Raw genomic sequence first — 17907 nt, 5'->3', positions numbered from 1 at the left:
CACCTGCGAGGAAGTAATGATGAAAACCGCTACCTCCTGGACAGACTTAAAGGACATCCCACTGCAAAACCCCGAAATGATCGTCTTTGTGGATGGCTCATCAACAAAAGCAGTGGACAGGTCATTACTGTCAGGATATGCAGTGTGCTCTGAAAGTGGCATCTTGGAATTTGGGAAGCTACCTCGACATTATTCCGCACAATAGGCACAACAATGTCCGCTAATTGCAGCATGCAATCTCGCCAAGGATAAGAGTATAACAATATATACGGATTTCCAATATGCGTACGGGGTGGCACACGAAGTCGGGGCAATTTGGAAAATAAGGGGGTGGACAACATCGCAAGATACGCCGGTCAAAAATGAGAAATTGATCGCAGAACTGAAAGAAGCTATTCACTTAACAAAACAAGTAGCCAAAGTGAAATGTCGAGCACATGCAAAGCAAAGAGATATGGTCTCAAACGGAAATGCTTTCGATGATTTTGTAGCAAAACAAGCAGCAAAATCACAACAAATGGCAAATATTCTCTCGCCAAAAAGAGAAAAGAGGAAAAGTCGCCGACGACTGACGACATTGCAGCACCACAGGAGGCAACTGAGGCAAGTGAAAGAGCCAAGTGGGACAAAACAGGTTGCTGTAATAACGCAGAAACAAAACTTTGGGTCTCAAAGGAGGGTAATGTGGTTGCTCCAAAGGCGCTTTTACCATGGCTTGCTCGTTTGGCCCATGGAAGTGGCTACACGAGCAAACGGGGGATGCTGAAGGAGGTGCGACGATGATGGCACGTGCCAGGATTTAGAGCTGTGGCAGAAATTTTTTTGTAGAAGCTGTGCGTAATGTCAACACCATAATGTTGGTCAGGGTGTGCTGCCTTTGTGGCTGCTGGTTGCATCGTTGGTTGGGGCATGGCTGTGCCACTGATGCGGTGCCCTCATTGCCGGTGTACTTGTGTTCATTTTGTCAACCTCGGAGGAGTGGCAGGCTGAGTAAAGCCCCTGGTGTTGGTTCGGTGGCCAAGGGGGCTCAAGCTCAGGACTCTAGGATCCCAAGCCACCACCCTAACCGTGAATCCAACACCAGATTATAATGTTGGTAAAGTGTCCATAAGATGTGTAATGAAACAGGTTTGAAATGGTCGGAGGCTATTCCTCTGGCACTGATGCCAATGAAGTCAACGGTAAACTTTCAGCGGATTGTCCCCACATGTACTATTGATGTGGAGACCGATGTGAGTGCTGGTAACCGCTCCATTAACCTTGAAACGGAGGGACATCCACATTATGGATGAGACAATGATTAACTTTTGTGTTGCCTTAACAAAGGTTGTCAAAGAATTTGACTCGCAGGTCAAAAAAGCGCTACCAGACCAGCTGTGGAGGAACACCACGGCATCCAGCCTGGCGACTGGGTGTACATCAAGGTGTTCAAGCGGAAAAACGCACTGAAGGCACGTTGGACTGGACTCCACCAGGTATTATTTGTCGCAAACGCAGCTGTCAAGTGCGAAGGTAAGCAATCATGGACTCACGCATCTCACTGCAAAAGAGCATACAGGAAGTTGTAAAGAGAATGATGGAAATCTGCAAGTGGGAAGAACGTTACCGGAGGTTCATGACATATGTAGCAGTGCTTCTGATTAGCACGTGCATGATTCTGATAATATGGACAATAACAGACAGTGAGGGCATTATGGGAATGCCATGAAGAGCAGAATGTTTGGGAGGTCGAGAGCAGGGGAAACAAGGAAAGGGTCGTGGAAACAAGAAAGGAAACAAGAAAGGAAACAAGGAAAATAAGGAAAGGGAAAGGAAAGGGAAGGTAAACATCGGGACCAATTGCATGAGAAAGGTGTGTATGGGACAAACACTTATATGGCCCTTCCATATAATTATGCACCCCGTGTGACACAGGATGGAGGGACGTAGGCACTGTATGCCTGAGACAAGGTATAGTATTACAGGAAGGGATAACTGGACATCCACTGAGCACCTTTTTAGCATTATCTTTACAATATGCTAAAAGTATGAGCAGGTGCCAGTGTTGGGTTTGCTCACAGCTCCAACAGTCATTCAAGCATTGACTGCCCCTCTCGGTAGTTCCATTTTCAGGGGAAGATATACTGTATATGGGTACCTGGTTTATAGACAGGCAACATCAGTCCTATCCAGAATAGAAAGGACTAGAGGGGAAGAAAGTGCAAGAGTTCGAGAGATATCAAGTAACTGGAAAAAGGAGGGGTACAAATTTTCTGACTATTCGCACTGGTGCTATCCGAAGTATCGGGTGAAACGCAACTTCCTCTATACAGGGGAAAAAGATGACCACACTCCCTGATATAGGATAGATTTTGCCTCACCATCCAAGGGGGAAGGTTTGGAGAAATACCCACTGCATTTTGAGGTGATGAATAGAGAGGTGTGAATAGTTTGCCTCGAAAGTAGAAAAGGAAATGGACTTTACTCGGTTAACTCAACATGCCAAAATTATGGAGAAGAAAAAGTAACCATTGAGGGACGAATTACTGGGACAAGGATGGACGTAAAGATACGAATGAATAATCTCGTGGAACCCCAGGCATCATTAAACGGTATGTATCCATGACGTGGTACAACACGTAAGGAAGGTAGCTGCAAAGTTCCATGACTATTTTAAGGAAGGAGGGTTCAGATCTTTGTTAAAAGTAGTGTTTGATGTATGGGGAACATGGGTACTCCACATATTGTTCATTGGAGTCATGATATTCGTAGCTATTTTTGTCATCGTAGCGTGCATAAGAGTGATGATTGGTGTGTGTGTGTGTGTGTGTGTGTGTGTGTGTGTGTGTGTGTGTGTGTGTGTGTGTATGTGTGTGTGTGTGTGTGTGTGTGTGTGTGTGTGTGTGTGTGTGTGTGTGTGTGTGTGTGTGTGTGTGTGTGTGTGTGTGTGTGTGTGTGTGTGTGTGTGTGTGTGTGTGTGTGTGTGTGTGTGTGTGTGTGCGCGTGTGTGAGAGAGAGAGAATTTGCCACAGTTGCGAGGATGGTGGTGCATGAAGTTTCCCTGGATCGACCATCTCTGAGCAACTATGAAGATCCAGAAGATCCAGAAAACCCAGAAAATGAAGAACCAAGTTTAAAATCGAGTCGAGACACTGTGTCGGTGGGGTTTTGTAGAAAATATGAAAGTGCAGACACTCGTGCCTTTGGGACTGACAAAAACCCTTTTGAAAGAATTCAACAATTGTTGCTAAAGAACCAAAAACAGATGTATGATTGTGATGAAGAAATGTGGAACAATAGAGATATCTTTTAAACTGAAGGGGAAAAGTAATTGGAGTGACTTGCTCAAATAGAAACTGAGCGGCTTGCACAGGGTTCTTTTCTTCCAGATCGCCTGGGTGCCCAAACTCTGTGGGCATGGGGGAGGTGGTGGCCCCCGAGGGTTGCATCCACTCACGAGGGTGTTAACCCACCACAGAGCACAAGTCTGGGTGACACGGTGGAAACGAGCCTGCCGCGAGCCAATGACAAATTTAGATTTTCAGTGGGTTTGTCCTTACAGAACAAACCCTTCGGTTGTTCTGTATGAACAAAACAGGGGACTGTGGAAACTCGATTATTTCTTGAATTCATAAGGAGGTAAAAATGCCAAATAGCTTTCGTTTCGTGCTTTCAGAAAGAATTTAATAAACATATGCAGGGAAAACTAGGAGAAGGCAGAATACACACATTCCTCTGTAGCCGTAAACAACTTTGCAAAAACCTTATCTAACTGATGACCATCTGAGTCAGCAGCAACAAATGGCCATCTCCCCCCCCCCCCGCCACACACCCTCCCTGGGCAATAAGCAAACTCCATCACAGACTAATTATCCTTCTATGCTGCCTTCCTCTTGTGCACAAGATGGTCTTTTATTTCATTGAATAAATAGCTTGTATTGAACTACAGGTTTTTCTGTCTTCAGGTGGCTAGAATTGCTCCAAGGAAGAATTGGTATGCTGGGTCATCAAGGTAGAACTCGTTTTCTGGGTCCGTGAGGTAGAACTCGTGACCTGCGTCTTGGTCATTCAAAAGGTAACAGCAGTGAAAGGGAAGGAGAAAAAACAGTTCAAGATAAGGTTGGAGTGTAAATGTGTTTGTATCGTTATGAAGTCATGCAGCGAACACCAAGGGTTAATGTCTGTAGTTCCCTTCATGAATGACATTGATTGTCACATCGACAAAGTTTGTAATAATTTGTAATGTGAAGCAAGAATCTTGGAAACTTACATTCCAACCGATAGGATGATTTCATTTGAGTGGGTTGATCGGATGATTGGTGAATGATGTGATGGAGATGCAGCCCAGTGGCTTCAGATCGTTTTCATCGCCCCCTTGATATTCTGTAGAACATTGTTGTTTATCCGGCCCCATCCAGTTATTCTTCATTGAGGAGTCTATCTTCTCTCCTCACAAGGTACTTCGTATGCTGATATATCATTTCTCGTGTAATTAGTACGTGTTCCTCCCCTTCGTTTAGAATGTACTCAATACATTCCTGCTTTCGCACAGTTTTCTGGCAAACGATGAGTTCACACCCACTTGGCACAGAAGAGCAAGCCAAAACATTCTCTCTTGCACCTGAGCTGTGATCAGCTGCATTTTGTTCATCATGTCTCCTCTTGCGGCGATGTTTCTTGTGAGCACCCTTCTTTTTGAAATGTTGTTGACTTCGGAAGTGATTTATGATCTGCAGCACAAAGAGCAGCAAACAATACACATTAGGAAGAGGACCTTGTGTGTTGGGATATTTTTGTTGGGTTGTTGTTTTCGGATATATTTTCTTAATTTGAAAACTGACATTTCTCAAGCTGGACTGAGTATAAGCACAACCCCGTGGTGACTACTCTGCCAAGAATCGATGGATCCTTGAGTACATTAGCTCCTGCTGTTGAGCATCACTTGTACAACCTTCTATGGAATTTTGTTTGGGACTGCATTTTATCACTTGGAACTTTTCATCCCAAAATCAACTCTGGAATGCTCTACCTATGAGATTGTTAACCATGTCCCGTGAGCTCATATCAATTGCATACCTTGGTGATGAGGATTAGGCACCCAACAAATCTAATGAAGATTCTGCAATTCGACATTTCATTGTACCAGTGTCGAGTGGTGGCACGGCGGCTGAAGTGCTCGTTCCAGGAGGATGTTAATCCTTTAAACAAGAGCAAAGAGAGTGTTAAAAGGCTTATTCTTACTACATTGATCGAAACATAATGGAGGAGATCATACATTCATCAAATGGGGCATGAGGACGTTGATATAAACATATGTGTACTTGAATGTGAATGACAATCACATTGGTAGACAATTAACAAAAATGAACAATTTGAACTCATGTTGCGAAGGCACCTGTCTTCCTTAACAACGTGAGCGAGGGGTTTTGATGGGAACATCGGCAGATTAACCCAGAAAATGGTGAATGGTTCTATGGTTCCACTGTGCTCAACACAAAAGGAGATAAAGTTTGAAAATCATTAAAACCAGAAAAGGTAATTTACCTGAAGCGAATAAAACCGATTTGTGGTGTCAGTTCAATTAAATCTGCAGTGTCAAAATGGATGGCAAATAGAACAAGCAAATGAAAAGGAACATGAACACTGACTTACCTTGGTAGAGTTTTTGTATCCAGTGTGTTTTTTGGGGCTGCAATGGAATAGAAAGAAAAATAATCTCAAATAGGATGAAGTTTTCACACAAAGATCTATGCGTCAAAGATTGTACCTGTATATATATATATATATATATATATATATATATATATATATATATATATATATATATATATATATATATCTCTCTCTCTCTCTCTCTCTCTCTCTCTCTCTCTCTCTCTCTCTCTCTCTCTCTCTCTCTCTCTCTCTCTCTCTCTCTCTCTCTCTCTCTCTCTCTCTCTCTCTCTCTCTCCCTCTCCCTCTCACTCTCCCTCTCCCTCTCCCTCTCTCTCTCTCTCTCTCTCTCTCTCTCTCTCTCTCTCTCTCTCTCTCTCTCTCTCTCTCTCTCTCTCCCTCTCTCCCACCAACTCACCAACACAGGATGGTCCACCAACTCATCTCCTAGGGGAATCCACTCCACACTGATGACGACCAGGGAGCCAAGAATATGTCCCTGGATTCATCCGTTTTGCCAAGGGGTGGGCTGTTTGCCAATAAAAGCCTTCTAAAGGTGTGAAGGCTCATGGTTGCTGTGGTTAGTGGTGAAGCAGGTCAGCTCAGTTGTGGGAGCATGTGCCGGAGCAGCGCGTCGCTGCATCCACTTTCCACCGTTACTCTAGAAGCCTCCATCTGGCCACCCCCCACACAGATGCCTGGCCTATCCCCATCTCCTTCAGATGCCGATCGACCTTCTGCAACCACGAGGCATGCAGTTGGCCCATTGGCATCCTCCACTCACGAGGCTCCCTCGAGATAATCTGATGAGCAGGATCAGCATCAGGAAAATGAGCCACATGTCCAGAGAGCCGCAGCTTATGCTTACAGACAATGTAGGCAACAAATCTCATTTGAGTCTCTCTCAGCAACCACTTGTTGGCCACAAAATCTGACCAGCGAGAGCCAAGGATTCTCTGAAGAGTCCTGGTTCCAAAGGTATTACATCTCCGTCTCAGATCCCTGATCAGAGTCAAAGTCTCACATTCACAGAGCAAGACTGGAAGCACCAAGGACCTGAAGACTCGGACTTTCGTCCTCCCGCACAGGTACCGACATCACCACACCCCATGATCCAGTGAATCCATGACTCCCCAAGCCTGAACCAGACGTCTAATGACCTCTGGCTCACAGTCTGCAGAGACATGAATATCACTGCAAAGGAAAGTGAATCTCTCCGTGACCTAAACATCCTCACCACAAACAGGTACAGACAAGATAGAAGCATCCAAGATCTCATTGAAAGCCTGGCTCTTAGTTTTGACCCAGGAAACCCGTACTCCCAGCGGCTCCGACTCCTCAGTCAGCACCTCGATGGCCTCCAAAAGCATATCCAGGGTCTCTGCAAAGATGACTGCATCATCTGCAAAATCAAGGTCAGAGATCTTGACATTCCCAAAGGATGCACCGCAGCTTGATCTCTCCGATATCCTCCAAAGAATCCAGTCCATACAAGTGCTGATAAATCTGGGGGCCAGTACACACCCCTGACGAACTCCAGTAACAACTGGAAATAAGTTGGAGATAGTATCACCACATCTCACAACACTCTCAGTACCAGAATACAGTGCAGAGATCAGATTGACAAGTTTTGGTGGCACCCCACAAAGACAAAGAATCCTCTCGAGGGCATCCCGATTCAATGAATTGAACACATTCCAGAGCTCAACATAGACTACAAGCAAACCGTGCAAAAACTCTCCTCTGCATTCGGGGAGGAGCCAAAGGGAAAGGCTCCCGTCAATCGTTGACCTCTTTGGTGTAAAGCCTGACTGCTCTGGGCATTGATGCTCAAGCAGAATGTGGCGAACCCTTTCAAGAATTATCTGAGCAAAGACCTTGCCTGGCACTGGGAGCAGCATCACCCCACGGTAGTTGTTGCCGTCCTGGCGATCACCCTTCCCTTTCCATAGAGGGACGGCAAAGCCCCTGTGTTGGTATGATGCCTGTGTTCCAGGCAGAGCACATAACTGCATGCAACAACATGAGTTCAGCATTTCCACCAGCCTTGAGAAATTCAGCAGGGATGCTGTAAATCCCAGGAGTTTTACCCTGTTACAACTGGTTCAGCGCAGCCTGTGTTTGCACAAACGAAGGTGGGTCACAGTTGATTGAAGGGTCAGCAATAGGGATTGTAACACGCCTGATATCTAACTCATCAGCTGATGTATCAGCTTGGAACAGCCAATTAATAAAACTGGACCAGATGGCCTTCACTACAGACTCCTCTGTCAAGAGCCGGCCACCATTCGCTTGAACTACAGAACACCGAGGGATGGGCTTGGAGGAAAGCAATGCGCGAATTACCCTGTAAGCAGGATGAGAATCACTTGACTACAGGTGATTCTCTACACCTTCACAGATTCCGCGCACGTAGGCCTCTGTCCACCCTCAGAGCACATAAAGTTTTATGCCTCATCTCCCTGAACAGCTCAGTTCTGCCATGAAGCCTATCCCTGTGACTCTGGTCAATGATATCCAGCATCCCTTGAGACATTGTTCTTCTTTGCCCTCCAGTGAATTCCATGATATCCACCAGACAAATCAAGGATGGTGGTCTTGAAGGCACTCCACAACTCTTCAGGATTCCCCAAAGCACCCAGACCCCCCCCCCCCAAATCCCCACTCAGGCTGTTCACAAGCTCCTCAGCTACCCTCTCATCTTTGAGCTTGCCAACATCCAGTGAAGGCTAGGATGGAACCATTCTCTTGGATTTCAGCGACAACTTCAAACTTGCCACCACAATCCTGTGGTCGGTATTGAGGAACTGCGAACTCCGGTAGACCCTGCAGTTCTGGATCATCCTCAAGCGACCACCAACGAGCACATGGTCAATCTCCTTTGTCACACCACCAGCGTTGGAACACCAAGTCCAGCAATGACCTTTTGGGTGCTGAAGCCATGAACCAGCCACCCTAAGTCCATGACTTCTTGCAAAATCAAGGAACTTAGTGCTATTCAGGTTCCCAGATCCAGACCCATGGGGACCAACACATGTCTCATAACCATCCCCATCAATTCCAGTCGATGCATTGAAATCCCCCAACACGAGAAGAGTATCTCGCCTGGGACAATGATCAACCACAGACTCGAGCGTGGCATAGAATGTGTCCTTCACGGTGAGATCACTCTCCTCAGTCAGTGCATAAACAGAGACAAGGGGAACGACACCCACGAATTGACGAATCCTTAATCTCATTACACGCTCGTTGACCGGAGTTACCTCAATTATCATTGGAGTCAGCTAATTGGGCACAGCCACAGCAACTCCTTAGCCATGGGAACCATCAAAGTGACCAGCCCAATAGCTTAGGGGAATCCTATAGTCGGTGTAACCACCCCCCATGATCTCGCCACTATCCGGTCTCTGAACCTCAGAGAGTGCTGCGATACCGATGTTCAAATGCTTGAGCTCAGATGATAACAGATACAGGTGATCATCCACTCTTAGGGAGAGGACATTCCAGGCACCCACCCGAAGGGACCGCCTCAGGTTAACCCAAGCAGACTACAGTCTGGTGGACGACAACTCAGCACCACCCTGACACACACAAACGCAATCTGACCCGGGAAGGTTACCCCGTGGTTTCGCTCCAATCACCAAAGAGTGGGGGTCCCGAAGGCTTTGCCCCAATCCCGCCATGCGGTGAGCTGCCATGCGGAGGGCGGCGACACATGAGGTACTCTCACGGAGAAGATCTTCGAATTTCTTTGCGTTGTTGTGTTTTGCGGAGTCAAGGGTTTTACGGTGGTTATATTGCAATGATGCAATTGCAGGGAAAAAAGAAATACCAACACCCAATCACATCTCTCACCCACGATTGGAGGGCATAACCAATCAGTTCTCACCTAATCAATTACCCCAGGTGGCTAGGATAATCAAATAAATAAACTCCCACGCTCTTCAAGCTGCATGAAGCCCCACAATGTAAGTGAACTCTTTGTTGGTTTAAAACCTCCCTGGGTTCCATTACAGCTGCAAACATTCACAAGTCATACATACATGAGAATCCCAATGCTACACACACCCGTGCCATCATCGTACCTTGAAGAAGGGAACATATTTGGAGAATCTTTCGAGGAGACGGTCGGTTAAATTTTGAGGGTTCTGTATGACAAACACAGACAAACAAAATGTGTTGTTTCAGTCAAAATGGATTTCCAGAATTGTCTTTGAGTGTTGAGGGGAAAGTACCACCCGGAAATTTATATGATATAAGCATCGAGCTCCATATAAATTGTCTATCAGCTCTTCCTGATGCACATGTTCTCACTGACACGACCAACATGGTGGATCATTGGACTTTGGACATTGTTGATGTTGATGGTGAAAGATGTATGGAGACCACAAGGTGTTAAAACACCACATCGTGAGCTCTGTCTCGACAATGTTCTTGTGCAATGTGTGACGGAAGTGTGTGATGGAAGAGATATGGACTCAGGAGGGAAAAAGTTATTCCACATCTTCCTCCTGACTGGCCTACTCACCTCCCTTTCCCACGTCCCTCCCTGTTTGTAAGGTTCCTGTTACGTGCCTTGTCTCTCTTCTCTATTTGAGTTTTACCTTCTGTAATAAAAGACTTCTGGACTGTTGCGAACACAGTAAATGTGTCAAATGCTGTTGGAGTGTTGCATGACGTCATACCTGAGAGTGAATCATCTTCAGGAGCCTCTCAAAGACGACGTCCACAGTACATCCTCGCAGTCTCTAGAGGAAAGAGATGGACACAAAAAACATCGGATCAGGTTAAATGATTCGGATCAATTGGTCGTGAGTGTTGAGGGTGGGATCATGAGGGTCTCAACTTGCTTGGCCTCGAGGTTCGGTGTTCAAATGAGTCTTTACCCGTGAACGATGTACCTTTCCCATTGTGTGTTTGATTTTTCTTGCCGTAAATTTAGATATTGTGGACTTGACATGGATTGTTTACAACTCCTATCCTGGGACCTCATATGTCATTTCTCCCGGTCATGGTGTCCTGTGTGACGTGCGAGATTTCCCCGATTCCCTTTAATCCAATTTATTAATCCAACAAATCAAGATCCAATCAAGATTACAACAGCACAATTACCCAGGGTGCAATTCGCCGGGAATGAGATCACGTGTTCTTAGGTGAGGAGGGTTGTCAGACGGAGGACCCTGAGTCACGTGTTCAAGTTATTGGTGTTCTCGGTCGCTCAGCGACCCGCCGTGACACGAAGTTCTTCATGTGTGAGGGCCTCGATTCCCGGGGAGAACCAGGGATACGCGGGAAATACGTTTCTTAACACATTTCATGGGATTTTAAGCGAACATGGAAAACCGTTCAAAGGAGGAACTTGAAACGTTACCACATGTCACGTGACCGTTTGATACAGCGGATGTTGAACACAAATCAAAAACCGTTCGAAATTAGTTTCGTTGTTTTCGCTTCAGGCTTCATTGTGCTCGGCTGGTGGAAAATGGAGTAAGAGAAAGAAGAAGGAGTGGAAGAAGAAGAAGGAGAGGAAGAGGAAGAAGAAGCTGAATGAGAAGAAGAAGAAGAAGAAGAAGAAGAAGAAGAAGAAGAAGAAGAAGAGGAGGAAGAGGTGAAGAAGAAGAGGAGGGGGCAGAAGAAGAAGAAGCTGAATGAGAAGAAGAAGAAGAAGAAGAAGCTGAATGAGAAGAAGAAACAGAGGAGGAGAAAGAAGAAGAAACAGAAGAGGAGAAATAAGAAGAAGAAGCTGAATGAGAAGAAGATGAAGAAGCTGAATGAGAAGAAGAAACAGAGGAGGAGAAAGAAGAAGAAGAATCTGAGTGAGAAGAAAAAGAAGAAGAAGAGGAGAAGAAATATGAAGAAGAAGAATATGAATGAGAAGAAGAAGAAGAAGATGAAGAAGAGGAGAAGAAATATGAAGAAGAAGAATATGAATGAGAAGAAGAAGAAGATGAATGAAAAGAAGAAGAAGAGGAGGAAGTGGAAGAAAAAGAAGATCAATGAGAAAAAGAATCCGTACAATTTGGCGTTTTAACGATTTTCGGATTTACACTGAATCGATCGCACCAAGTCCTTCTCAAGACTGTTCAGGGTAAATATTCAATGAATAACATCGAGTTGTGTGAATTGTTCCCACAGCAGTTCATTTTACGAGGGAAGGTTTTACTCGCCATGACAATGGTGTGTCGGGAAATCACCCTGAGTGGATTGGAGGGAGGGAGGGAGGGAGAAACAAAACAAAGGTCTCCTCGGGGTTTTATCATCACAAACAATCATTATATGAAACAACAAAATGAAGGAATAATTCTGGACCCCAATTTGCTCCGAGCCCCGGGGTGGTTACCCGTGCCCCCCCCCGCCCCCCCGAGGCCGAATCTCTCCTGGACCACACTTTCCCGTCAATATTCGTTTAAAACTCACCTGTGTAAGATGCGGCAGGTATCCCAGGTAAGAGCAGAGCATAAAAGAGAGAAAACAGACGACAAAGAACCGCGTCTTCTCCATGTTGAGACAATGCTTCAAACTGGTAAAAAAGAGCGACTGGATAATGTTAATAAAGAGTTTCTCTGTGACGTCACGCCCCTCTGTGATGTCACGCCCCTCTGTGACGTCACGCCCCTTTGTGACGTCGCTATTAAGGGTGCTGTTGACGGTTCAAATTCGAAACAAAAATTGTATTTCAGTTCAAGTTCGTTTACCATGTGTACTTGTCACCATGGTTACCACTCGTTTCAAAGCCGATCGAGATCTCTGGAAAGATTTGAGGATTTTCTTAAATATTTCCTCTCGTTTGCTCTTAAAGATATCCTTAATTGGAGGAACGTTGCATGTTCCAATATTCCTTGTTATTCCTTAAAACCTTCCTGAACCAAAAAGCAGCTAACAGCCCCCCCATCACCCTTCCCCCCCCAACAACCCCATCCTTAAAAACCACCCTTTGAGTTGGTTGATGTTTCGTCTGAGTTTGTTGGTGAAACACCAACCGTGTCAACACACTTAACGTCTCTGGTGATGTTACCCTGATCAGAAACATGTACTAAGGAATAACTGGAATTATACTCGGGATCTTTAATCCCCCAGGAATGGTTTTTAGATCCTCGTGGAGGATCTCTCATTCTTACTCACGTTGTTGTTCTTCATCTTCCTCCTGTGGACTTCTTTGTTTCACAGCCTACAGTTTTCATCGAAACTTCCTGAAACTTGGCATGTATATGTAAAAATTCCCTGCGCAGAGAGTAACCATCTCCCATTTTGAAAATTACTCATAGAAAAAAAAGTTATGACGTCAAAATATCTCCACTAATGGAAATCGCCTAATAAATTATCTCCAAAACTAGGCAAGCTTTTTGAATTCTGTTTGCGGGAATCTAACAGGGCATTAGCAGAGATGAATTACCGCACATATGATACATCACTATGACGTCATATCAATTATGACGTCATTCCTATTTTTTGACATTTTTTGTTTCACAACCCAGAGTTTTCATCAGATCTTCGTGAAACTTGCCATGTATATGCAGAAAGCCCACGCGCAGACAGTAACCATCTCCGATTTTGGAAATTCTTCCGAGAAAAAAGTTGACGTCATAATATCGCCGCTAATGGAAATCGCCTGTACCATTATCTCCGAAACTCGGCAAGCTGTTTGGATTTTGTTTGCGGGAATCAAGCCGGGCATTAGCACAGATAATTTATCGCAAACCTGATACATCACAATGACGTCATATTCGTTTTTATTACGTCATAATTAAGAGGACGAGGATCTTAGCTCATTTGAGCTTGTTAAAACAGTATTTTAAATAATTTATTCATAAACTCCATCAAGCTGACAATGCTACGGTATTGACACGTGATATCTGCTCCGATGTAAAGGTGTGTTAAATTCAGATGTTGTGGACTTGACATGGATTGTTTATAACTTGTATCCTGGGGCCTCATATGTCATTTCTCCCGGCCATGGTATCCTGCGTGACGTTCCATATTGCCCGACACTCTTTACGGCCCAACTGTGACCTTTATTCGATACTTAACCCCACCCGTAACAAGTACTCGTCTCTTTGCTGCCCAGCCTGGGTTCGAATCCAGACCCATCTATAAACTGCTATTCTGGTGTTTCACAAGCAGGGTGATTCATCAATGTGGGTACCGTCATGTGACACAGGCATCTCATCTGCCAGCATTCGTTGGTGGACTTGACACATCCCACAGTGTCCTTCGGAAAGAGTGGGGGACTTTTCCCGGCACCCGAGCCAAATTACAACTTTTCCATTAAAACTAAATGAATGAGTGGGATTTGTTGTGCCTGGCACCACTTGTTTGATTTATAATGGAAAATATGTAATTTTGACCGATGACCATGACCCCCAAAACTTCGGACCCTACCGATCTTCACAAATATGCATTTTTCACTCTAGCAATGGGTAGGATTATAAGTGACAAATAGAATAAGGTTCACTATAAGCTTAGTTTGAAGTAAATCAGATCATTTTTGATGAAGTTATGAGCGAAAAACAATTTTGACCTTTTCGTGACCTTGACCTTCACCTTTGATCCAATTGGACCCAAAAGTTAATGGGGTCGTCCAAGGTTCATTGCCCACCTGTGGATTAAATTTGATAGTGTTTGCTAAAGCCGTTTTGCCATAAAGTTGCAAACAGACAAACAGACAAACAAACCGGACGATAACAATATCCCGCTCCCTCCCTCTGAGGGGGGGGGGGCGGGATAATAAACCTTTGTTGTGCCACATGCTTTTCCTCACTTGCTGTAAATAAATAATTTTGTACAAATATTCCCAGCTCGCCTTTGTCTTTTCCCTCATTAGTCCAGCATGGTTCGAATCTAAGTCTAGCCAGGTCTATATTCCCAACGGTCCGTTCCTTCTTGCCGGTACGTCCTTGGCAGTGTCGCTCGGCTGCATCCGATCCGGAGAGGTGATCCGATCCGGTAGAGTGATCTGGTTTGAACAAGGCATACCGAGGGCATGGTTCCCCGATGGTAAAACCGCGTGGTTAATTAGGTAACCCAATTCCATAGGCAGGAGGACCCTCGGTCACGCGCTTGAGTTATTGGTGTCCACGGTCGGTTAAGCGACCCGCCGCGTCACGGAATTATCCGTGAGCAACGGCCTACGATTCCGGGGAGTCTGGTGAGAATCGACGTAGCTTCGCCCACCTCGTGGGCTTCTCACCCGACCCCGCCGGCCCGCAACAATATATATATATATATATATATATATATATATATATATATATATATATATATATATATATATATATATATATATATATATATATATATATATATATATATATATATATATATCTTCTTCTTCTTCTTTCGGCTGCTCCCGTTAGGGGTCGCCACAGCGGATCATCCGTGTGATCCGCATAGTGATTTGGCACAGGTTTTACGCCGGATGCCCTTCCTGACGCAACCCTGGTCGCCTCTTACGACACAGGGATATGGTACACCTATTTTAACCGGGGTATACACCGGCCCAGTATGCTGGTACTCATTTCGCCGACCTCGGAAGGATGACAGGCTGAGTCAACCCCCTGGTGTATTAATTCAGTGGCCCAACGGGGCTTGAACTCAGGACCTTTTGGATCCCAAGCCGCTGCCCTAACCACTGCGCCAACACACCAGGCTAATATATATATATATATCTATATATATATATATATATATATATATACATATATATATATATATATACATATATATATATATATATATATATACATATATACATATATATATATATATATATATATATATATATATATATATATATGTACGTGTATGTATGAGGCACTGTGAGAAGTGATGTCAGGGACACATCGGCCATTTTGGACTTAATGCCATATAGCACTATTTTAACCCTTACCCTATCATACCTGTCATCAGCATATCATTAAAAAAGGTCGCTTACATCACTCCTCCTCGCGAGGCCTCATATATATATATATATATATATATATATATATATATATATATATATATATATATATATATATATATATATATATATATATATATATATATATATATATATATATATATATATATATATATATATATTGGCCATAAAGACTTGAAACGTAGATAATATTATGTCATTCTGTTGCAGTTTCAAGATGTCCTGAAGAAAGATGAACGCGTTGAGTATGCTGAAGGAGCAGGTTTATTCCATGAGAATCAGACACGAATAATCTGATCACGGATGCATGTGCAGGGATTGACGGAAATGCTGCATTGATGCACCATGTTCATTGCAATTTTGCACAGCGCATTGAACTGTGCATTTCTCATGAGGGACAACGCATTGAACATATCAGGTGTTGTAATGTAATGTCAATAAACCATTTATAATGTATTTTTACCACCGCCACCGAAGGTGAGTCGGTTATGTTTTCACCCCTTTGTTTGTTTGTTTGTTTGTGTGCAGGATATCTCAAAACGTTGGGACGGATCCAGAACTTTTTTTTGTGTTCAGGTTCGGTGTGTGACAAGGACGAACTGATTAGATTTTGGTGAAGATCCAGATCTGGATCCGACTATGAAGTCGGATCCAGATGAAGAGATAGGGACAAAACGATATAGAGCACGATATCTCAAAAAGTTGTGGACGGATTCGGATGAAACTTGGTAGACAGGTTGGGTGATTCTCAAGGACAAATTGGTTCGATTTTGGTGATGATCCGAATCCGGATCTGGATACGAGTTATTTAATTTTAAAGTGATTCTTCACCATTGAGAGATAGGACCAAAAACGATATTGTACCTTATAGTATGGTATTTCAAAAATGTAATGGGCCTAATATGGTCTCAGGGATCAGGTATTATGTGGAGGAGGTATGTGCTATACTGAGTACCCTTCCAGTTGGCTATGTTTCCAGACTTTATGGCCACCCTTTATACGTATGGATCTATATATATATATATATTTATATATTTATACATACATATATACTGTATATACATACATATATACTATATATATATATATATATATATATATATATATATATATATATATATATATATATAAATATCTATGTAGACATACACATAAACATATATACATATATATATATATATATATATATATATATATATATATATATATATATATATATATATATATATATATATATATAGTTTTGTGGTTCTGCAAAACTGCGTGCCTCTAAGGCAATGGCATCCAACATACAGTAATCCCCAGACAGTTCTTTCATTAGTCTTCATGCAGTCAGACCTTCCCCTCATGTCTAATGGGTTAACGGGACGAAGTGCGTTGCGTGGGTCTTGTTGCAAGGTCTAATTATATCTCTGTCTTCCATTCAATACTGATTTTCATTCCAACCCTTTCCTTTTACTCATGAAATAAAGTGAAACAGGTGCATATGTACGAAAACAGACATGTGCTCAGCCCTGTGATAATCACCCTCGCACTGAACGGGACGCGCAAGGTGCACCTCTTTATTCGGGTCTGCCCACTGATATACAGCGGCATCTCACCATCGACCTTCGCTCGCCACCTCGGCCACCAATATCTCCCACAAAGAAGTGGACATCCCGCGTCTCCTCACACCTTCGTATCGATGCAGTTGCCACCAAGCAGAGGCGTGATGCACGGCCCAGACCGCTCGGATCATGTGGCATGCAAACAGAACAAGCGCGTTGACCAGCGCCAACCACCGCTCGCCAAGGGTGCCTGAACAGTTATTTGTAACCTTACCATGGTTATTTGTAAGAGGGTATACTGCACATAAAATACCTGATATTATGGATGGAGTAAGGATTTAGTAAATAGGGTAATATTGGGAAGTGTTTTTTTTTGTTACAGAACATCAGGGCAATACAAGGAGAAGAGCAGGACAATGACAAATGAAAAAAAAACATAAAAGCAGAGCAGTGATTATGGAATACTTTAATTGACCAAACACAATGGGCTAATTAATGTAAGCAGAAACAAAGATGTGGAAAATTTCATGGATTTGTTGCAGGATTTTTGTTTCATTCGGTTTGTTGAAACACTCTACACATGATAATTAAGTGCTACACCTGGTAATCATAGGTGGTGATCCAAACATGATCGGGCAGTTTAAGGTTCAAGAGCATTTAGTAGCGAGTGATCATAATATAGCAAAGAGAGCAGCATGGTGATTTTGCAGGTAAGGTGTTGTTGCATTGCTCTCACTGATGTGGGTTTGCAAAGCAATATCGGTGTCAGTCCTGTCTGCTCGATAAAGAGCCAGCGACCCAAAAACTAAT

General features: G+C 43.7%; 1 protein-coding gene across 1 annotated transcript; it reads right to left on the bottom strand.

Moving 5' to 3' along the window:
* Nucleotides 1–3091: 3091 nt before the first annotated feature.
* Nucleotides 3092–12273, bottom strand: LOC147012600 (uncharacterized). The gene is made up of 7 exons (XM_085855753.1): nucleotides 12049–12273; nucleotides 10317–10379; nucleotides 9717–9779; nucleotides 5632–5668; nucleotides 5056–5177; nucleotides 4250–4709; nucleotides 3092–4038 (listed from the first exon to the last, which is right to left on the bottom strand). Exons 1-6 carry the CDS (start codon nucleotides 12130–12132, stop codon nucleotides 4398–4400), a joined length of 681 nt encoding a protein of 226 aa, XP_085711879.1. The 5' UTR covers nucleotides 12133–12273; the 3' UTR covers nucleotides 3092–4038; nucleotides 4250–4397.
* Nucleotides 12274–17907: the final 5634 nt, after the last annotated feature.

The sequence above is a fragment of the Eptatretus burgeri genome, chromosome 14, assembly GCF_056783735.1.
Source record: "Eptatretus burgeri isolate ZD-2024b chromosome 14, Ebu_testis_v1, whole genome shotgun sequence".
NCBI lineage: Eukaryota > Metazoa > Chordata > Myxini > Myxiniformes > Myxinidae > Eptatretus > Eptatretus burgeri.
The sequence above is the reverse complement of the archived record's forward strand: the minus strand, read 5'-3'. Positions and strand labels throughout refer to the sequence as shown.

Coding starts and splice junctions, on each gene's coding strand:
- LOC147012600 (XM_085855753.1), bottom strand. CDS start 12,132: ATGGAGAAGACGCGGTTCTTTGTCGTCTGTTTTCTCTCTTTTATGCTC. Junction 9,780..10,316: donor TGAAGATGATTCACTCTCAG/GTATGACGTCAT, acceptor TTTGTCATACAG/AACCCTCAAAATTTAACCGA. Junction 5,669..9,716: donor AATATGTTCCCTTCTTCAAG/GTACGATGATGG, acceptor ATTCCATTGCAG/CCCCAAAAAACACACTGGAT.